At 37.6% G+C, this 24,033-nt stretch overlaps 1 protein-coding gene across 2 annotated transcripts in view; it reads left to right on the plus strand.

Annotated features, from left to right (window-relative positions):
* The window catches only part of ak5 (adenylate kinase 5), a 113,184-nt gene that overhangs the window by 1,216 nt on the left and 87,935 nt on the right, over window positions 1-24,033 (plus strand). For both annotated transcript variants that reach the window (XM_026206824.1, XM_026206825.1), the window contains exons 2-5: window positions 145-331; window positions 960-1,127; window positions 3,342-3,514; window positions 12,039-12,152. In XM_026206824.1, the coding sequence (XP_026062609.1) occupies window positions 145-331; window positions 960-1,127; window positions 3,342-3,514; window positions 12,039-12,152 (642 nt within the window). The remainder of the gene's footprint in view (window positions 1-144; window positions 332-959; window positions 1,128-3,341; window positions 3,515-12,038; window positions 12,153-24,033) is intronic.

Below are 24,033 nucleotides of genomic sequence, written 5' to 3' on the forward strand. Positions count from 1 at the left end.
TGTGTGTATGTGTGTGCAGGATATATTTCATTTATATAATCATATAATAATAACATATACAAATACCAAAGATTACCTACAATGCATGTTACCAGTGAACAGATAAACACAGTACATCTCTCTGATCTTTCACTGGTTTCCTAGAGTCTGCTGACTGGTCTGATGTACTACCGTCCTGATGACCCCATAGACTATCTAGAGACCTGCCTTAAGAAGGTGAGGGAGCTCGGCGGGACTGACAAAGTTCGGTGGGACACGTTCGTCGGACAGGAGAAGAAGTCATTACCGCCTCTCAATGGTGGGCAGTCACGCCGATCTTTTTTCCGCAATGGTGAGTAGGTGGTGTTGTCATCAGCCAACTCAACTCCAAATTGTGGGCGATGCTGAAATTCATGCAAACTAGAACTGGCCACAGACTGTTGTGTTGTTGTGTATCGCACAGCAGGCTCATTATTCATTATTTGGGTGTTGTTAGAGCATGGCAACCATCGGTAGGGGTTGTCCTTTCTTTGGGCTGGGCAACATTGTTCTACCCACCTCGAGGCAATACAAAAAGGCAAATGAATGCAAAGTACCTGTACAGTAAAACATAGTGAGTTTGTTCTCTAAACAAAACCTATTTTTCCAGTGATATACCTTAATGGGATTTCCTGTAAACCTTTTGCTATTTCAATCAATCAATCACCTTTATTTATATAGTGCTTTAAACAAAATACATTGCGTCAAAGCACTGAACAACATTCATTTGGAAAACAGTGTCTCAATAATGCAAAATGATAGTTAAAGGCAGTTCATCATTGAATTCAGTTGTCATCTCTGTTCAGTTTAAATAGTGTCTGTGCATTTATTTGCAATCAAGTCAATGATATCGCTGCAGATGAAGTGATATTTATTATATGTATTTATTGTTGAGGAGATCAGAAACTCTCATGAATAACTATTTGCATTCTTCCATGCAGTTCTCCCGGACAGTCCCAATTTCCCATATCGGAGATATGAACGCCTCCCACCCATCAACCAGTTTTCCATAGAGAGTGACTCAGACTTGTCTGAGACAGCTGAGCTCATAGAGGAATATGAAGTGTTTGACCCATCTAGACCCAGACCCAAAGTCATCCTCATTATAGGTAAGGCCAAAAACTGGGTACATCATCACACTTGCCAGACTAATGGAAAGGAACACCAACCTTGAATCTGTTTTATGCTTGAATTTGTAAGAAAATATACTACCACACAATTTTTTATTTTTTTTATTTTAAGAAATTATGACTTTGTTAAGAATGCATTAAATTGATCAAAAATGATAGAAAAGACATTTGTATAATCCTGAGATAAAAAATGTATAACAGTTTCCATTAAATTAGATACTTTTGATAATGAATAAGACACACCAAATAGGCATATTTTGATGAGTTCTATTACTTTAAATTGTAATAATATTTTACAATATTACTGTTTTACAGTATTTTTGATCAAGAAACGCAACCTTTAAAAAAAAAAAGAAATCTTACAGAATCAAAACTTTTGATGAGTGTGTATAATAGAATAATAGATGACAGAAAGTCACTTGTCTGTTATTATTATTCAGAACAAGTTTTTTTTTCTTTTATTATCAAAATGAAAATCCATCTTTATTTATTTAAATCTTTTATTGTTAATTGTTATGCCTAAATTCTCTCTCGCTCTATTTTTTTTGTTTTTTTACATATATTAATTTTAACTATATGATACAGATCGTTGATATTGGCCATAACATTAAAAATAATTATAGCCTTATTTCTATTAGAAATCATTTTAATATTAATAATATACAGAACATACAGAATTCGACTAAAATAACTAAGTATTTGGTTCGAATGATTGTGTTTGTAAATTAAAATTCAAGTAAGCTATTTTCAAGAGCAGCAGCATTGACTTTCTTGATCAGTATGCAGTAACATACTGATGTAATAAACGATGTGATCACGAAATCAGAGACCACCCTCTCATCAAAATCCAATTACATGTGTTCACTGGTGATGCATTTGAGATGGATAGCTGCTGTAAACAGGGACGCTGTTTACTAGGGATGCTAATAGTTTGGACAGAGCTATCTGATAGCTTTACATTTCCCTCCTGCCTTATCAGACTTCCCTGAACAGCACGTATGTCTCTTTAAGTTGGCTGATGTAATTTGCGAGGGAAAAGTTATCTCTGCAGAATGTGACCCTTAAGCAAATAATGTGCATATCCCATCAGTCAAGTGACCACCCACTTGCAGTATTATCTTTTTGAGATAGCTGTACCATCACTGCATGGCTTTCTATTTTGTTTATGGAAATTTTCAGGGTTTTAGTTCTGTTTCTTGTGGTGGCCAACTGATATGCATTTCAGTGGCAGAAACTGATACTGATAACCAATGTCTGTAGCTTGTTGGGAATTCAGTCCATAATACACTTTGGTGTATGTAAAATATTTTAATATTGGGATGTTTATTAATATTATTACAAAGCAATTAGTTCTAGTCCTATAATTTGCTGATTAAAAGTCCAACAGCACTCAGGTGGTGTACTGTATCGTTTACTCCACTTGTCTCTATTGGAGCAGACATACCATTAGTCTGTGTATTACTGGTGAGGATTTTTCAGTGACTCTTTCAGCAGGTTACATTGTTTCACCTATAAGTGGCGATAAATTACTGTCGACGAAAGATTCATTGCATTATTCATTCAACAGATTAATTAAAACTTTTTTCAGGAACCAAACAATTGATTGTCTGAATGAGTGAGTCACTGAATTTTTAACTCAACCAATTTGTTCAAACCACTGATGCATTCTGGAACGTAACACCCAGAGACAGTTAAAGTGGTCATATGATGCAATTAAAAAAAATTATTTCTTTTAAGAGTGTTACAAGCTCTTGGTGCATAAAGAAAATCTGTGTAGTTGCAAAGTCTAAAGTCTCAAATCCAAAGAGATATTCTTTATAAAAGTTAAGAGTCAACCATGCCTTCCTAAAACAGCTCATTCTAACACGCCCCCACATGTTTACATCACGATGTGGGGAGATTTGCAATCACAAAATAATGTTCTTTTTAGCAACATCACATGACCCCTTTAATTCTGTTTTGGCTATTTATTTTTTATTTATTTTTTTACTATTTTCTTTTACAGAGCACAATTAGATTAGCTGTCTAAAATGACTCAACATGAACGTCTTTACTGAAATTTTACACAAAAGCAATATAAAATTGTTATATTGGTCTGAATATGACAGGCTACATTTCCTCTTGGCAGGAATGTGTGTGTCTGCGAGTAAGTCAGTATGGGTTCATAAGTCTTGCTGCTATCTTCCCAAACAGGTGGCCCAGGCAGCGGTAAAGGTACACAGTGTCTGAAGATTGCAGAGCGTTATGGCTTTGAATATGTCTCAGTGGGTGAGCTACTTAGGAAGAAGATGATCCATAACGCCACCAGCAACAGGAAATGGAGTCTGATTGCCAGGATCATCACCAATGGGGAACTGGCACCACAGGTATGTGCATGAAGACAGGAGACGTAAGAGAATATAAAGGTCCAAAACACATTTCAGCAATTAAATATGTCAATAAATAGGACAACACACACACACACACAAACACAAATATAATTTATTTTACAGATTGTTGTCTACCCAATACTTTCCTGTAATCTCTCCAATGTCCTGTCTGAAAAATAAAGGAATAAAAAGGCCAAAAATGTATATTTAAAAAAAAAATCTAGAATGTCATATTTAGAATTGAGTTTGATTCTTACTTTTGAAGTATTCCTATTTATCCTATTTTTCCCATCAAAGACTGACCCATTTTTAGAATCCCAAATGCCAGTTTATGTGAACAGTATGTGAAGACTGAACAAATGCTCGTAACATTTATTTTTACTTCAACATTCAACACACATACACAAATATATTTATTAACATATTAGATTATGTGATTTACATCATTTACATATTCATAGAGAGTTACATCTTTTTACAGAAGACACTATACATTTAAGGATTGTTGTGTAATGTAATGTATGCTAATGCCAATTTTAAAAGCAAACAAAGAACATTTCCTTTTTAAATCATTAACCTACACAAATATTTATTTTAAATTATGATCTGCCTGACATCACTGATTATGCCAGTTTCTGTGGTATTTGATGGATCATTGCTGTATGTACTATAGGTGACATTCCTATAAGCATATTGCCACATGTATGTTCCTGTTTGTCCTTATTTGTCCTTTTCCCATTATTAGTAATCACCTGTTCCTTGAGTTCTAGCCCATTCTGTTCTCCCGTGTCTGGAATTGTTTATGTCAACTTTGCCATGTGTGTTTTCATTTTTTCATTATTAAAGTTAGTAAAATTATCCATGCTCCTACAATGCAGCAGTACTGTGACGCATATGCAGTGTTCAATATTAAAATTCTGCATAATTAAATGCACAATATAAATTGGCATCATTATTTTAAGTTGTCTTGGAAATAATCATAAGTAGCACTGATTGGTAATTTCCACTTAAATGAACAATTAACAAATTAAAGGTTGTTGACATGAACGTGTCAATGATTAATAATTGTTTAACATATACATTTTAGTTTCAAATACATACCTGCATAAGGTATGTACAGTAGTAGTCATTTTGGTCAGAACTTTTCTGCATAAAATTCTTTTTTTATTTTTTTTACTACACCTACATAATGATGAATGATAAAGAATGTGCATCAATGTTTTTTTTGTTGCTTTTTTACACAGTTTCAATTAATGAAGGTGATGTAAGCGGAATCATTATATATTCTATGGTAATTATACATAATATTTTGTAACATATGTATATATAATTTTTATTACAAATTTTTTTTTTATGAACTTCAACAAATTTACTACCAAAACAGATGCTGTATATCTATTCTAGCTTCATCCATTGCATCCGACACATTTTCTCACTGACACAGCCCAACTTGGAAAAATATTTTTTTCCCCTCTCGTAGTAATGATTTTGTGGTGGCTTTAATATTAACTCAACACGTAAATATGATCTATCCGACATTATTTGAACGCACCATTAAATATAAAGGGAACGTAATCAAAAAGGAACTGAAACAGGTGTGTGGCTTTTAGTAACTATAAGAACAAACCAGGAAACTCAGGAAGGCAAACGGGAACAGAAAACCGAAACAGAACAAAATTGAATATACACGTGACACACGTAGTGCTGCAAATACATTTACAAAGCACAAATATTCAGTGTAGCCTTTCAATTAATATGAGTTCATAAAAGTTGCATCTAGAATAATTATTGAACAATTGGAAAAATGTTGTTGTGAATGTATATGGGGCTAAATTCATGTCAGCAACACAACATTTTTTTTTTTTTCATTTTTACAGTACAAAAAGGATGTATACTTCAATGAACGTTTTTCTTAGATTTTATTGTTTTGAATAATAGTTTTTAGCCATGCTGTATTTATCACAGATAAAACACATTTCAGGGGGACTATTAAATACATTTTGAATCAAAATTAAGGGGTAAAGGTTATCACTCATTTTGGTTTAGATGTGGTTAGATGGAAGAGTTAAAATGGCTTGCAGATCTTTAGACATGGCTCCAAATTAGATATTTCCTGAGTTAATTTCTTCCTTTCTTTACGAATAAAGGGTCTGTTATTGAAGTGACAATCTCAGTTGGGTGAAAGTAACTCAAGTACTTACAGTACTAATTTTTGGGGTTGTATATTACCAGACCTAACAATAAGACCACTTCCTAAATTTCCGTCCCTATAACAATGTACCCACAATCCCTTTCCTGCATATTAACTTTCCATTTGAGAACAGAGCACAGAAGTGTGGTGCTGGAAATGAGGGCACTGCATTTTAGGCAGGAAGGCTTTTGAAAGAGAAACAGAAGAGAAGAGCCCCTACTGGTTGTTGATTCCCTGAAGAATTCCAGAAATGCTTTGTTCATTTTTAGAAGAAGCAGTCTGTCTGCTAATATTATTGACTAGAGGATAAAATGAGCAACCCTTGTCATTTAATCTTTAGTCCATTGTACTGATACACAGGTCACTGTCAGGGAAATAAAGCCACCTTCCACTAATGACTTCCTGGATTAGAGGAGACTCTCCCCAGACTGTAAAAGGGAATGTATACCAGTCTCTGTGTCATAAGATACACCTGAACAAATCATACATATTGATTGTTACATGAGAAAGCTTAGAAAGTGTACAGAAAGTACGAGTAAACATTTACAAAAATACAAAAAAAAATTATTAAAATAAGCTACTAAATCAGTCTGTACCAAACATCTGACCAAACACATTCACTATTAAAAACAAAGTTGCTTAAAAGTTTCTTCATAGCGATGCCATAGAAGAAAGATTTTTGGTACCTTTTTAGAATCTGAAGAACCTTCTTTTGCCACAAAGAATATATTGTGAAACAGAAAGATTCTTCAGATGTTAAAGGTTCTTCATGAAACCATTTAGAACCGTTCTTATATGGCACCATGATGCACCTTTATTTTTAAGAGTGTGTCTGTTCAGTGTCCTGCGACTTTGCCTGTCTACTCTCAGTATAACAAAAGGCAGGAAGTAATGATAGATGCTATCAGACATTGTGCAAGGAATAATTACCATCCATCATTTTTAATCGTCAATGAAATGTAATATTGCATGTGGTATTTATATAAGACTTTCAGTCTTGACAAGTGCTGTGTCACTGATTCTTGAATTTTTCTTTCTATTTTGGACTCAAGGTGTTAAAAAGACAACTATAACAAGACGTGTCTCTCTGGGGCATTTATTTGTTTGCCCATTTCGTCATTTCTATTCACATTTCCGTAACACCTTACAAGTAAGATTGCATTTGTTGATGAATTAGTTAATGCATTAACTAACATTAATATACTGTATATATATATATATACAGTGGTGACCAAAATTGTTAGAGTTTAAGAGGTTTCAGTTGTTTTTGTTGAATTGGCCATTAAAATAACCACAAAATGAACTATAGCTGGAACTACCTGTGATGGAAGGAATTAGGGCTGCACGTTTTTAGGTTTTTCATTAACCGTTAACCGAGGCCCTTAGCGGTTAATACTCGGTTAACCATAGTGTGCGCCAGGGTTTCCGTTGTCCGGTAATTGCCGGACATTGGCCGGAAAAAAAAATGAAATGAAATGTCAGACAAAATGTAATCTCTCCGGTCAAATTATCCTATTAACTCTGCCTAATAATCCCGCCCCCTAACACACTCTGAATTTGAGAATAAGCTTAAAATGTATAAAGCATATATACACCGACCTTTGGCTATGTTATAAAGGAACAGGCTCTAGTAATAGTTATGTAACTTTCCGTGTTTAGGCGAAGGTAACAAGCAGGCTCCGCGGCCGCCTCGCTAAGGCTATGACTAAGTTTGACAGGTACAATATTTGAAAATCAATAATTATTATTATTATTTTTTTCAATTACATTTATATCTGAATTTATGTCAACCTATAGACTTTCAAATATCAAAATGTCATGAATTCATATGTATGACATGACATATAAACATATTTTCCTATTATATTTTTCCTGGAAATGCTTCCAACAAGGCGTCGGTTCTATTTCTAGCATGCACGCGTCAAGTCGCACGTCTCACGCAGGCAGTCGGCAAGCTCTAACCTGTTAACATGGGAGCTGAATTAAAAACAGACACGCCACGCATCTGAGACGCTTTCGCCACAGATCAAGTGTGTCGCCAGCCTAATGATGCCCGGGTGTTGGCTGTTGAGATTACAACAACGAGGTTGTACTTGAAGTATATCTAAGCACTGTATTGCAATACTTGCATTTTGCCCTGTCACTCTCAATTTTAAAATGCTCCAACGCTGTACTTTTCTTTGCCCGCTTCATATTAGAAAAATGACTTCTTCTTGTGGACATTACAAATGTCTGGGAGCGCTCTGGCGGTCTCTAGTGGTGCAAAAATGTATTACAACTAAATTCAATGCACGCCATTGACGTCACTTAACCGAGCAAAATGTTTCACTCGGTTATGCAATTTTGAACGGTTAATCGGTTAATCGGTTAACCATGGACCCCCCTAGAAGGAATGTGCAGGTATATTGAAAATGATGGACTGGACTGGAAAATAAACTAGACAGATATATTGTGAATTAAAGGGAAAGTTATTGGCTTGAGTTGCAGAAGAATATTTTCGGATCTGTCAGGAGTTCTAACAGTTTTGGCCACCATGATGTTGTAATTGATGCAGTATTTGGTCTGGTATTATCATGTTGGAAAATGCAAGGTCTTCCCTGATACAGACGACGTCTGTAAGGGAGTATATGTTGTTCTAGAACTTGGATATACCTTTCAGTATTGATACTGCCTTTCCAGATGTGTAAGCTGCCCATGCCACACACACTCATGCAACCCCATACCATCAGAGATGCAGGCTTCTGAACTGAGCGATGATAAAAACTTGGGTTGTCCTTGTCCTCTTTAGTCCAGATAACATGGCGTCCCAGTTTTCCAAAAAGAACTTCAGATTTTGATTCATCTGACCACAGAACAGTTTTCCACTTTGCCAAAGTCCATTTTAAATGAGCCTTGGCTCAGAGAAGCCTGCGCTTCTGGATCATGTTTAGATATGGCTTCTTTTTGGATCTATAGAGTTTTAGCCGGCAACGGCAAATGGCACGGTGGATTGTGGTCACCGACAATGTTTTCTGGAAGTAATCCTGAGCCCATGTTGTGATTTCCATTACAGTAGCATTCCTGTATGTGATGCAGTGCCGTCTAAGGTCCAAAAGATCACAGGCATCCAGTATGGTTTTCCGGCCTTGACCCTTATGAGATTGTTCCAGATTCTCTGAATCTTTGGATAATATTATGCACTGTAGATGATGATAACTTCAAACTCTTTGTAATTTTTCTCTGAGAAGCTTCTTTCTGATAGTGCTCCACTATTTTTCACTGCAGCATTGGGGGAATTGGTGATCCTCTACCCATCTTGACTTCTGAGAGACACTGCCACTCTGAGAGGCTCTTTTCACACCCAATCATGTTGCCAATTGACCTAATAAGTTGCAAATTGTACATGTAAAATGTATATGTACATTGAGCTTTTCCGGCCTCTTATTGCTACCTGTCCCAACTTTTTTTTGGAATATCTAGCTCTCATGAAATCCTAAATGAGCCAATATTTGGCATGACATTTCAAAATGTCTCACCTTCCACATTTGATTTGTTATCTATATTCTATTGTGAATAAAATGTAAGTTTATGAGATTTGTAAATTATTCCATTCCTTTTTTACTCACAATTTGTACAGGGTCCCAACATTTTTGCAATCGGGTTTGTAATTTAAAGAAGAAACCAGTCAGATAGATAGTAAACATTTAAGGCTTAATACTCTAGAAAAGCACTAAAAGTTTAAAAAGTTTTTAAAACCTATTTTATGTACATGGAATGTTCCCATTTTGTTTGGAGAATGTTTCCTTAACATTAAGGTTAATTAAAAGTTAAAAACAACCCCATAATGCAGTTACTTTATAGTCACACAAAAACACAATGTGTAAAACTTTATAATATAATATATTTAAAGAGATTTTACTTCAAAGAATCACATTTTCTTTTATCTTTTGAGTGGAAACCCTGACTCTATGCCATTCTTGCGTTATAGGGCAGTTATGGATGACTTTAGACCTTTGAGTACATTGTGCATCAAAGCAGCAAATATAATGTGTGTTTACCTTCGATTGCGAACAGACTCACATCATGCACTCGAATGTTGATTGCTGATTCATGTGCACAACAGGAGTAGTAGTAAACACTGCTTACCTTTATTATATTAACACATAACTCAAAGGCATTTTTCAAGGATATCTCTTTTGTTTGTGTAAAAAATGACATTATTTTTTAATTCTAAAAGCCAGAAGGATTGAAAAAAGATTTCAATTGCAAACTATGTGCATTTTAAAAGCAGATCCAACTGATTCACAATTTCTGCTGGATCGATTTTCCTCAAAAACATATGAATTCTTGTTCACATTCATTTTATCATGAGCTTGATCAAACCACATACAGCTTTGCATATAAGGGAGACCGGCTGTTGGATCTGGATGTGATGCAAGACAGTGTTTTGGACATTGGCGTTTGGTTTGTGGTTGGCAGTCTGTTTGCATTCTAAAAATGTCCTCTGCTTTGAACCGTGCCTGGATCGCTTTAGATAGTGGTAAAAACTGTAAAAAGAGCATTTGGTCACACACGAATTGCAGTCCATACTGGGCAGCAATTGATGTCTGATGTAAGAGTTATTTTTAGAACAATCTGGTACTGACGTTAGATCTCCATCGTATGCTTTTAAAAACAGCCTAGAATTACAAAGCACATTGTCCCTACTGGTACTTGATCTATGAGGACTAAATTGCTACAGAAATGAGTTTCCTGTATTTGGAAAGCTGCTTGTTGAACGAGCAACCATGTCTGCTATTGAAACAACCAATCAACTGCTATTGAAGTACAGTAATTAGAGGGTGACTTGTATGTGCTGATTTCAAAATTGCGATCATAATGTAAAATGTAAATGTAAAAATGCTATAGTAAAAACTAGGGCTGGGATAAACTATATTTTTTAAAACGATTAATCTAGCGATTATTTTTTCGATGCATCGATTAATCTAACGATTAATTTTTTCAGGCCGATTCGATTTCGATTATCTCCCCATTAATTGACTACTAACAATTTATACATGTTGATTTACATATCTGAATGAAAAAAAAACATGAATTCCTTAACATTGCAATATATGTTTATTGCTCTTAAAATTACAAAATAAAAGACTAAGAATGCATTACTTTGCACTTGTATATAGACAGCATTCAATAAAACCTTGAAGCCTTAAAAACACATAGCTTACTGAAACAAGCTTATTGAACACGTAGGGCCTAGCTTACTGAAAAAAAAGTTCTTCTTTCAGATGAAAATAACAACAACTTGATGTCTAGCATTCAATAAAAAAAGGTCACCCAAAATACTTGTTAAGAGCAATTGAAAGAATACAGTAACCAATGTAAACTTGAGGGCTTTAAGCTAATACAGAGAGTGCTTTTCCAAAAATAAAAAAAATAAAATAAAATAACAGTGGGAGCCAGGAGCCTGTCATGGAGAAAAAAAATCTCTGAATGCTCCACGTGAAACTTTGGCGTTCCGCCCTATTTCTATCGTGTCTAATGATTTTGGTTGATATGCATGAGGGAGAGAGAGAGAGAGAGAGAGAGAGAGAGAGAGCAAGACAGCGCTCGTGTAGTTTGAAGACTGAGTGCATGAGTGCGCGTGAAACTTTGGTGGTTCACCCTTTTTCTATCGTGTTTAATGATTTTGATTAATATTTACAAGGGAGGGAGAGAGCAAGAAGCGCTCGTGTTGTTTGAAGACTGTGAGCTGGGGCTCTCTCTCGTACGCGCCGTCAGGCGCCGCAGTCATTCTATTCTACATCACTCACCAATCAAATAAGGCTTTGACAGCCGCCAAAAAAAAAGATTGATGCAGAAAAACCCCTGGATTGGTTATATAACATTGGACAGAATGTTGATCCGGCCATCGCGTAAATTCAGCGCACATAAGGTAAACGTTTTGCAAACGTTTTTTAGAGAAATAAAAACAGGTCAACAAATCGATGCACATATTTTGCATCAATGTCATCGATGACCTCGACGCGTTGTCCCAGCCCTAGTAAAAACCTATTAATTGGTTAACGGTTCATTTACTCCTGTAAAAACATGTAATTGACCTAATGGGGCACTTCACATGATTTTACAGTAAAATACTGTTAAAAGTATTGTTTTGGAAGTAAAAAACAAGAATGTATCTTACAATTTACAGTGGAAAAAAGAAAAACAGTAAATTGAAATTGCTAGAATCCTCTGTGACAGCTCACATTTGATAGTTTTATCTTAGTTTGTTCTTACTAATTATGTACATTTGGATGTTATGTTACATTTTATGTTATATTTTGACCTGTATATGTTATTCATGCCCATTAGGAAACAACCATAACTGAGATCAAGCAGAAGATAATGAAGATTCCAGAGGCCAGCGGTATAGTTATAGATGGCTTCCCTCGTGATGTGGGACAAGCACTTTCTTTTGAAGACCAGGTGAGTACACTTTATTAGTGGTTCTTGCTAGAGACTGTTACCGTGTGGATCCCCTAATTTAAAAAAAAACTAACAAGCATATAAACAATTATAAACTTAAGATCTGAATTGAATATAGTAGTATGCAATGTAATTATTTGATTTGCTTATGACAAACCTATAAAATGCTTATGACAACCCTCACTGCCTTCACTGTATTGACTGGCTGTCACAAGTTTCTTTGCCTCTCATTTGCATGTCGTTGAACATTCATCACATTTTTGACTCTGTCATCACTCTCTTTCACTGTCATTGCCACAATCTCCTGTATGAGATCTGTCACTCAGCTCCAATAGAGAATGAACTGAAAGCAACCTCTTATCTCCAGTACTTTGTAGATTAATTATAAATGTTAGTTTGATACTGATTCCACATTACATAACAAAAATTGTAGTTGTAAATTATAACATAATCCATTACATTACACATTTTAGGTAATATAATAAGTATACTTTTTGATCACTTTTTACCTTATCCTCATATCACATTGATTTAAATAGGATAATCTTGTACCATGATGATATTGTACCAACATGAGTGGACTGTGAACATGCAAATTTATTACTTAATTATTAACTTACCTTAAAATCCCAGGAAGTATTTCAAGTAAATATATTAGATGAATAAGCTCCAGCTAACAAAAAAAATTGAATCCCAGCTTATATGTAAATAAGAAATAATGTGAATTTTTGCAGTTTGATGTGTTTAAAAAGACAAAAGCACGGATTAAAAAAAATAAATAAATAAAAGTGAAAATGAAGAATTAGCTAGAATCAATTGTAATTGTATGAATAATATTCAATCATGTGACCAGTAAAAAGTAACTGTAGTCTGATTACTGATTATTTTAAAATGTAATATATTCTAATTACAATTTTTTGAATCAGATTACATAATCCAGATTGCATGTAATCAATTACTATCCAGCAATAATGGCCTCTCAGTTTTATATGCATTTATGGCCACCTGACTAGTGACTGGTCCCTATGTGAATGTCCACAAAACTGGAAGACTGTTTTACAATAAATTCTGAATAATGTATTGCTTTTGTGTGAGAACTATGTAATCATCAATCAATAAAAAGAATCTTTGGTTTTATTATGAGTATTTTAAAATAATCTAATAACAACCACTTAATTTTTGGAATCTGATTACATGTAATCACTTACTACCCAGCACTGCTTACCTCTTACTCTGAGCGAGCAGGCACATATGGTTGTTAATGCTCATATTTGGTGTACGGGATCTGAACAGACCCCTTAAGTGTGCTAGGAATGATTGATACCTCAGAGCATGTAGCTGTGCCAGAATATCACTGGACTGGGGGCACTAGGACCATTGTTTTGACTTGTCTTAGTAAAGAAACATCTTATAGCCACCTTGAAAACCCTAGCAATATAATAGAAACCAGCCATAGCATCCTGGTAACCACCAATAGCACCCAAACAATACCCTACAAACTACCCATAACACACTAGCCATACCCTTGCAACGATTCATAGTACCCTAACAATGGCTAAGTGTGTTTCAACAACCTAAAACAGTAAAGCATTATCATAGAAACCACCCATAACATTCCAGCAATACCACAACATCCACATCCTTAACACTCTAAACCCTACTCATCACACCCTAGCAATCACCCATAACATCCTAGAAACCACAGATCCACAATCACTCATTACACTCATTTTCTTCAGTAGAACATTAAACTTTTTTTTTAGCTGTAACCAAATTTTTTTTAGCTGTAACCATGGACCTTAGTGATTGAAAAAATGCAATGCAGAGGCTGGCTATCCTTGAAAATATATAAATCACATAACACAAAATTAATACCTGTGGCTTTCGACCATATATTTAGTTCTAAAGAAATGAAATGATCATTCAAGAAATTTATAATTATTTAGAATATTTTTACTTGTAATCCAAATTGAGAAGTCTGATTCTTTTACACAAACAGATTTTTTTGGTACAGTTTGTTTCAGGGAACACAACAGTTAGTACAGTTTGTTTCATTAATCGTGCAATGGTGTAACATACACCCAATAATGGTGTGAAACATACATACACAACACTGAGAAACAATCAAAATGTTCATTCCGTCCCTTCATTCCAGTGCTCAGTTCACACACATTCATATCACTGGCTTGTCGGTCTTCTGTTTGAGTCCGAACTTTTTCCTTATATCAGTGACTGTTGGAGAAACTGGACCGCTGAATGTGTTGGCAAAACCAAGCATTATATACCATATGTCAGTATATTGACTCATTTCAAGTCGGAGTGACTGTCAGGCATGTGTAAAGACGAGTTTTGATCGAGTTTTGATCACAATCACAAAATTAGTTTGTTCAGTTCACTAAAAAGAATCATTCTTTTGAACTGGTTCTTTCGCAAACCGGACATCAGTCCAGATCATTTGCCTGAGGTTATAGTTAATAATGTTGTAAATATATTCAGTTTCATGCACATACCAACCGTTTGACCTCAATATATCGTCAGGAACCATGGGTATTAATATTGTTTTCCTTGATATGCTTTTTTTGGCTACCAGTGACCTACTGTATAATGTGCCTAGCAAATACATATCAATGCCTTGGCAACGAGAGTTTGCATGGCCAAACACTCACAGTTTCTTCTGAAAATATATAAATGTATCTTAGAAATTAAAGTGTGGTTACATACTGTATATGTGACCCTGGACCACAAAATCAGTCATAAGTAAATTGGGTATATTTGTAACAAAAAAACCCCAAAACTTTACTCTCTAGAGCAGGGATCCTCAAATCTGGACTTCGAGGTCCACTTTCCTGCAGAGTTTAGCGCTAACCCTAATCAAACACACCTGAGCATGCTAATCAGTGTCAATCAATGTCTTTGGGATCATTCGAAAATGGCAGACAGGTGACTTTGATCAGGGTTGGAGCTAAACTCTGCAGTGCATTGGACCTCCAGGGTAAGATTTGAGGAAGGGGGCTCTATAGAGTGTAAAACAGAACAATTACTTTAAAGTTTTTTATTTGTCCAGCCAAAATTAATAATATGTAAGACACTTGAAATTAGGCATTTAGATGTTTTAGAAAGGAAAATGATCTACATAAAAGCTCAAACTTATTAAGTTACTGTACTCTGCCTTTGCATTGTCTGCAGAAAGAGTGTCACACCAAGGGAAAAGGCGGTAACTTCCACATTATCAATATTTGGTTGATGATCACCATTAACAAAATCGTTACAGTAACATTTGTATAAAATCTAGTGATCATGGGCTATTTCAAATAGGCTATAGCTTATAGTAATGTGACTGTATTAATTGTAATTTTGTGACCGTAAAACAAGCAGACTAAAAGTTAAACATGTGAGTGGACACCGTTTTGCAACCAAATTATTTGCTATGCTCACTAACATAAAATAATGCTAGACATAGCATAATTGTTTTTATATTGACTTAAACCTAAAATAGCCTAACCTAAAAGAACGCCAGCAAGCCGGAAAAATGCTCAGAATGCTTGTGTATTAAACATCTCCTATGACGTTCATCACCATGGATTGATTTTATCAGGTTACAAGAAAAGGTAGGACATGGATTTGCAAACTGTTAGTATACTACTGATTTTATGATTGATCAAGCTACATTGCTATGGCATCCGAGTCCACACACATCCAAATGTGAAATCCTGGTGAATAACCTGCATTAAAAAAGAAAAAAAATCTTTAAAGGTTATGATTCACGATTACGTAGTGCTACTAAGGTATCTAGTCTTTACATTGCTTTTATTATATGGAGCTGTTGGTCGATTGTGATGTATCTAATTTGTTTATTTACGCTGTAATTTAAATGCGGCAGACATTAAAGGACAGGAAAAAAAACTCCAAGCCAGCACTGTAACTTCATTTTGACACGCAGTTAAACAAACGCAATTTGAGCATTGCAAACAAAATGACGAGCACTAACTGGTGTTATACAGTTTCCTGCTTTGGTTTCTCTGGAGCTATTTGAAGTTACAGTTGAGACGACCCATTATTTTCATGGAAAAACAATGTAATTGACTCAAGATACATATGCACATGATAAAGAATGTCCCAAAAATTTAAATAACTTATTTTCGACCAAAATCTAAGTTACACTCTTTTGCCTTTGCAAGGCGGAATAGCCAACAATATATAGCATGGATCAGAATTATCTTTTTTTTTTTTTTTGCCAGAAATCATTAGGATATTAAGCAAAGACCATGAAGATATTTTGAAACTTAATTTTTGACTAGTAATATGCATTGCTAATGACAACTTTAAAGGCGATTTTCTCTCTCTCGCTCTCTCTCTCTCTCTCTCTCTCTCTCTCTCTCTCTCTATATATATATATATATATATATATATATATATTGCACCCTCAGATTCCTGATTTTCAAAAATAGTTGTATCTCAGCCAGATATCGTCCTATCCTAACAAAGCATACATCAATAGATAGCTTATTTATTCAGCTTTTATGTGATTTATAAATCTCAATTAAAAACTTCTGACTGATTTTGTGGTCCAGGGTCACATATGTATAAATGACTACATCTCCTGAAGATGAGATGGACTTGAGAATACCATCACTTTCAGCAATTCTGCCCAGGTTTATTAGCTTCCACAACTTCTGCCAATTCTGTCATGACAAGCGTACAGCATGAATAACTTTGAAGCATCAGTGAACAAGTTCACTTTTCTCTGATGGTGTTCAGGGCTTGTCAAAGCGCTCTAGACTGCAGTGTGAAATAGCTAATGTACTAGATTCTCATGGTCAAGTGGGTAATTGTGCAAGTTGAGTCTTATTTAGTGTTTAAACTCACTATGAAAAAAGAACAGCTGCTGCATTGCTGGATAAATTGGTATGCTTGGTGTTCCTTGGAAAATTAGAAAAAAAGTTGTAAAAAATATAGGTAACACTTTAGTATAGGGTCCAATCCACACTAATAACTAGTTGCTTATTAGCATGTCTATTATTATCATATTGGCTGTTTATTAGTGCTTATAAAGTACATATAATGCATGACATCCATAATCCTACCCAATACCCTAAACTTAACAACTACCTTATAAACTATAAGTAAGCATAAAATAAGGATTTAATTGAGGCTAAAGTTATAGTTAATGGTTAGTTAATAGTGTGAATTGGACCCTAAAATAAAGTGTGACCAAAATATATTTTTTGAAAAAGTTGACATATGCTTAAAGAAATTCTGGGAAGGTTCTAAAATACTCTTGTGAATTATGGAATTTTTGTTTAAATGTAATGCTCTACTCATCTGAGACGTCATGCAACCGTCTTTGATTCGAACTGATTCAGTATGCTGTTTAAAATAGCCCAGAATTACAAAGCACATTTTCCCTGCAGGTACTTGATTTAGGAGACTAAATTGCTATAGAAATTAGTTTCCTGTATTTGGAAAGCTGCTTGATAAAAGAGCAACCAAACACCCAAGAGACTGCTATTAACTGCTATCTTTATATACAATTTTATAATTACTTGTGTTGTCTTTGAGATATGGTTGAAGTAGACAGTGGATTGTAAATTAAAATATTAATTAGAATATGTCAACTTTAAATGCTATGTCAAATAACACTACAGTTAAAATTTTTGTGATTTAGTTAGTCAACACTCAGCGCACTTCTTTTTCACAAGTGATTGCTTTAATGGGACATTATCACAGACATATCTAACTCTGACACTGAGACTGTTTTGGCAACCTGAGATGGGGGACTGGGTTGTGAAGCGATATTTCAATCCCACCCTGTTGATTCATGTCTGCACGAGTGAATTGTCTACATTAACACACACATCAGATCTCGAACCTATACTTGAAACACTCTGTTCCCTGTGTTTTTGACAGGAACCACTTGACTCAGATGGGACTTCTGCAATGACAGGTGTATATTAATGTCTGTAAACCTGTCAAAATGGAGCTAATGTCAGCCTCGCTAAGAGGAAATCATGTGACAGTTCTCGATTGCAGGTGTCAGTGCACGTTCTTTTCTAAATGACAGCAGTGTCTTTTATGTTTCATCATGGCTAATTAGTTTGTTCCCGTATTTTTTCTTTTTTCTAAGAAAGTGGGTTTAGGAGGTAATATGTTGGATATTACATCTTACTCAAAGCTCAGCTGTCCCTTGTCCTTTAATGCACTTATTGTCCGTCTCAAATTAACCTTTAAGTTTTACATAAACACAAGATTGCTAGTCTGGATTTGAAAATGGCAGAAGTCCCCACCTGCAAATGTCACATAGTGCTGTTTCCAGGCTGCAGATGATGTGATCACCAAGTTCAGACTGTCTACATGAGCAGTAAAATTTAATGAGTACCAAGAATCAGATATGCTTCCGTCTCTCTCTCCGTCTCTTTCCATCCCTCACACTTTTTTCCAGCCTTCCTCATTTCACACTAGTTATCTAAGAGGTGCTTTAACGTAGGCAGAGAACTGCGAGGAACGCATTTGTTGCTGCCAGAAAATAGATTTGCAGCACTGTCTGCTTATCTCAGAAATTAACTCATGATGTCACATTATCTGCTTGGCTTTCTTTTGCAGGTATGGCATGTAATGGTATGCAGGTATTTTTGTGCAGTTTCAGATAATTCTCGATTCCAGCATTTTCAGTGTGAAAATGCTGTGTGACATGTTACAGTCACCAGTTAATATGGGGATATTTAATGTTAACTAACGCACGATTTCTAGATAGTTAGGACAAAAACTCTATATGTAAATATTTTACATAACTTATCGCATCACCACAACAAAAATGAGTGACGTGGCAACATCTTAATTAAGTGGTTATAGCATCTAAACTGATTTTTATTCACCAACTACCCTCATGAAAAAGAAGTAACCTTTAGCATATACTTTCAAAATTGTACTTTCTGTGGAAATAATACAATTTAAAAGAAAATACTTTAATGTAAACAGAATGCAATGTTTTCAGAAACTTAATTGCATGTTATTTCATAATGATTATATAATAGTATACTATTCTATGTATATCAAATATTAAATATATATTCAATGCAGTTGTTTTAAGATAAGAGTGCTTTTTGACCAACTGAGAAGGACGTAAGTATTTCTTTATATATATATATATATATTAGGGGTGTAACGATACGCGTATTCGTATTGAACCGTTCGGTATGACGCTTTCGGTTCGGTACGCGGTACGCATTATGTGTACCGAACGGTGCGTTGGACTAATTAATTATATTGAAAAAAAAAAGAGAGAGAAATATAATGATATGCGTTCAACAAGGTTGCCCAATAACTCAAACGACGTAACAGGCAACGCGCCTGACACTCCCAAGGAAGAAAAAAATACCAACTTGTTTTTTGTTAGTCTACTCAGTCAGGCGCTCGCTCACTCAGCACGGGCTGAAGGCTCGTTGCAAAATGGCCAATGCGTTTAACAGACCAGAAAAATAAGATCCTAAAATAACCAACAGGTCTGGTGTTTGGGTGCACTTTGGATTCCCTTTAAGCTATAATGGTGATGGCAAGAGAGTGGTGGATAAAAAAACAACGGTATGTCGCATCTGCAACATGACAGGGTACACCAGCGAAAAATAATAAAAAAAATAAAATAAAAAAAAACCCCAGCGGGAATACGTTTACGCTGACATCACCTTATTGTGTCAGTATCTGGGAAAAGACGAAGAAAAGGAGAAAAATGCACGCAACAAACTATCCTTGCAGCATTTAGACACCGGTATTATAGCTTACAGGGAATTCAAAGTGCACCCAAACACCAGACCCGTTAGTTTAGGATCTTATATTTCTGGTCTGTTAAATGCATTAGACATTTTGCAACGAGCCTTCAGCGCGTGCTGAGTGAGCGAGCGCCTGACTGAGTAGACTAACAAAAACATATAAGTTGGTGTTTTTTTCTTCCGTGGGAGTGTCAGGCGCGTTGCCTGTTACGTCGTTTGAGTTAAGTACGTCCGTTGGCACGTCGGGCACGCTTGGCAGTACCGCTTGACATCCGCCTCCAGTCCTGGCCAGTGGAAGCGATCCCGGATTCGTTGCACAGTGTTTTGAGCCCCGAGGTGGCCAGCCATCGGGTGGGCATGGGCGAGCTCCAAGACCGCCTGGACTTTGCTCCGCGGTACCACCAGCAACGTCTTTTCCTCCCCCCTCCGCTGGGCGACACAGTAAAGCAGGCCGTTTTGGATGACGAAGTGGGGCGTGGGGTGGGGAGCCGGTTGTAGATCCTCTCCCTCCACCACCCGCACTTGAGACCAGCAATGTTTAAGGCGCTCGTCCCCACGCTGCTCTTTGGCGAGCGTCCCCCCCCCCTGCTATCTGCTGGAAGACATCGAAGAACGGGTTAGAGTTTTGGGAGGGGGACTCACCTCCTCGAGGGCTGTCCGACGTCAGCAGCGCGGGGCCTCGTCGAGGGCGCCTTGCTGGACTCCGGCGTCGGCGGTTCCCGGCCGGGCTAGCAGGCTGTGCGCTGGAGGTGAGGAGCTGGTCGAACCCCGGCCAATCCCGGCCGAGGAGAACGGGTACCGGCAAGTTCTTTAGGATTCCCACTTCGACGGGACAGGAACCAGGGGACGCGGTAATGGTCACGCGCCGGGCCGGCACTAGTCTGGTATCCCCGTGCACGCACGTTATTGCCAGCCGGGCTCTGGAACCTGCTCGGGGCGGCAGGACAGTCGGTTGTATCAGGCTTACCCCGCTGCCCGAGTCGAGGAGAGCGATGAATGGCCGGCCATTGATGCGCACCTTAGCTCGCGGTGCCTTCGGCGGGGGACCATGCATGGAACAGCCTGCTAGCCACGTCCGTCCTGGGGAACGCGGCGGCTCGGTGGGCATCGGCTCGTCCTGGGGGCCGGGAACCGCAGGCCTGCTCACGGGTCGCTGGGTGCCCTCCGGCGAGCGTCGCTCCTGGACCACCCTTCGGGGAAAAGGCGGCGCTCGCTCCCCTACCTCCCGGTGTTGGGCGGCCTCCGCCAGCTCAATGGCCTCCACGAGCTCGTCGAGATCGGTGGGATTCCTCATGCCAGCCGCCAGCCTCAATGCGCGGGGGAGGGCGCGGAGTAGTCGGTCGATCACCACACGCTCTGCTACCTTGTGTGCGGAGGGACCCCCTGTCAACAGCCAATGTTGGGCCAACCGGGTTAGTTCTCCCGCCTGGGCGCGAGCGGGCTGTCGAGCTCGATATTCCCAGTCATGGAACTGCTGCGCCGCACAGATTGGGGAGAGGCCTACTCGGCTCAGGATCTCCTTCTTCACTTCTCCATAGTTCCGGCTTCTCTCGGCCGTCATGGTGAAATACGCCCGCTGCGCTTCCCCGTTCAGCAGCGGCGCGAGGAGTCGGGCCCACTCGTCCTCTGGCCACGCCTCCCGGATCGCGGTGGCCTCAAACATTTGAATGTACATCTCCACATCGTCGTGCGCTGTCATTCGTGGCATCAGCTGGACGGCTTGGACACGGGAGTCAGGCAGCGGCGTGCGGTGGGCTGCGGCGCGGAGGGTGGCGAGCTCACGTTCGGCGTCTCCTTGACGCGAGGCCATGTGCTCCACTATCTGCTGCTGGCGGATGCTCACCTCGGTGAGGTGTTTAAGTAGCTCTTCCATGCCGGGGGGAGGAGCGGCCACCTGTGGAAACAGAGCAGATACAAATGAAAAGGAAAAAAAAAACACAAACGGGTGACTTTAACGATCTCCTCGGGGTCGGTTGTCGGTGTCCAGCTCACACTCTTGCCCGCATTCTCCACCAGTGTGGCGGGGTGAGGAACTACACGACAACCGATGGACAGAAAAAGTCCCCGAAGGGTGGATTTATTAAGTAAAAGGTGCTCTGTGTGAAGGCGGTGCTCTCCGTGGTGCTCCAACTCCCTCGTGCTCTCTGTGTCCTCAGTGGTGGTTCCCGTGCTGTGCTCTCCTGGTTGTGGCTGACGGTCACACGCTGCTCTCTGCAACAGAGGAGGCAAGGGTTAGTGGCTGCGTCGGAAGACATTCCTCACCATACTGCTGTCCTCCTCTGTTTAAGTAGGCGCCACTTGACGAGCTGCAGGTGCGGCCGCTCAGCCCGTGACGAGCTAGTGCCGGTGATTCCACTGTGTTACCAGGGCGACGCTGACGAGCGCTCGGGACGCATGTCACAATATATATATATATATATATATATATAAAGTACTTTACAAATGTTAGTATGTTAGTCAACACATCAAAATGAGTGCTTTATTACAATACATTTTTTTACATTTAAAGTGTGCTAAGAAACCAGTATACTCTCAAGTGACAGTTTATTTAATTAGACTGCTATTACATTATTTGCAGTAAGTAAATGTATATAGGACCAGATATCCTAAACAAGGCAAATTACTTTGAGACTGCAGTTCCATGCCTCATTCTGGCAGCAACAATCACAGTCAAGTCAAGTACAAAATTAGTTAATACATGCTTTTTTGGGGTGGTAAATAATGGCAGAAATACCTGCCAGAAATAATATTGACTCCAGAAAACCTTAGTAAATTATGTTGCGTGATTCATTTAAATGCTCTTCCCCCATACATTTTGCACTTGAAATGGAAACTCCTACAAAATGCATATGGTAATATAAAGGTCAATAAAGGTCAGCCGTATTTCTGTCATGACTAAAGGTAGCGCTCTCATCTGCCCTTTGTTCAAAAGCAAGGCAGCACTGAAGACACAATAAAACATGTCAGAATTGGCATAGCTAATGGAATCCATTCTCACAGTCGAGTGGGTAATTACACAAATGGATGATACAGTTGCGAAGAAGTGGACATGCCAATTCAAAAATATTTAATATTATGGAATCAATCTGATAATGCTAGGTTACTCCACTGATTTTCATTTAAATAGAAATAGGTTCCTCAGCTAAAAATTGCACTAATTTGATTAATAAAATGAATAAAAAAGCTTTCCATTGATGTATGGTTTATAACGATACAATATTTGGCCGAGATACACCATTTGAAAATCTGAAATCTGAGGGTGCAAAATAATCGAAATATTGAGAAAAACGTCCGAATGAAGTTCTTAGCAACATATTACTAATCAAAGATTAAGTTTTGATATATTTACAGTAGGAAATTTTCAATATATCTTCATGGAACATTATCTTTACTTAATGTCCTAATGATGTTTCCGTAAAATAAAAATCTATATTTTTGACAACTTTTGACAAAACAACAAGTTTTTTTTTTTTTTCTACTGCTACAAATATACCACGGCGACTTAAGACTGGGTCCAGTTCCAGGATCACAAATGCCACTTCAGATGCAGTTTCTGTGTCACTTATGAGGCGCGAAGATGGATTTTGTATTTCATTTGACTGATAAACATGCTGTAGTGTCTTTTTATTCTAATTGCGTTTATTGATTAAACTCAATAATGCATTTAATAAGGTTAAAATAAAAACACTCCTGGAAATCAATTTAAATGGGCAAATGTCATTCCTTAATGGAAAATAAAAATGTTCTACTTGGCCAGTTTAGATTAAGTTCCTTTATATAACTAAAGTAAATGTTCAGTGATGTCTAGTGTTATTGTTGCATTAATTTGTTTACTTTCTGTCTGCTGGCTGTCACAGTTTAATAGGGACCCAGATTCAGGCACTGATTCCCCTGTGTGCATCTTTATTCTCTCTACCTCTGCCTTTTCCGGAGGTGCCAGCACAGTCACTGAGAGGATTTTTGAGTGAAGGCTTGCCAGAAAAAAAAAATCCTAGCCTGCAGCTCGCAGACCTTCAACAAAGACCAGCACAGCAGCCGGTGTTCAGCATAGCCTTTCAGATTTTCTCACTGATGCTTGTCAGCACTCATGTTTTATTAAATAGGCTAAATATACTTAC

Source organism: Carassius auratus, chromosome 27, assembly GCF_003368295.1.
Source record: "Carassius auratus strain Wakin chromosome 27, ASM336829v1, whole genome shotgun sequence".
NCBI lineage: Eukaryota > Metazoa > Chordata > Actinopteri > Cypriniformes > Cyprinidae > Carassius > Carassius auratus.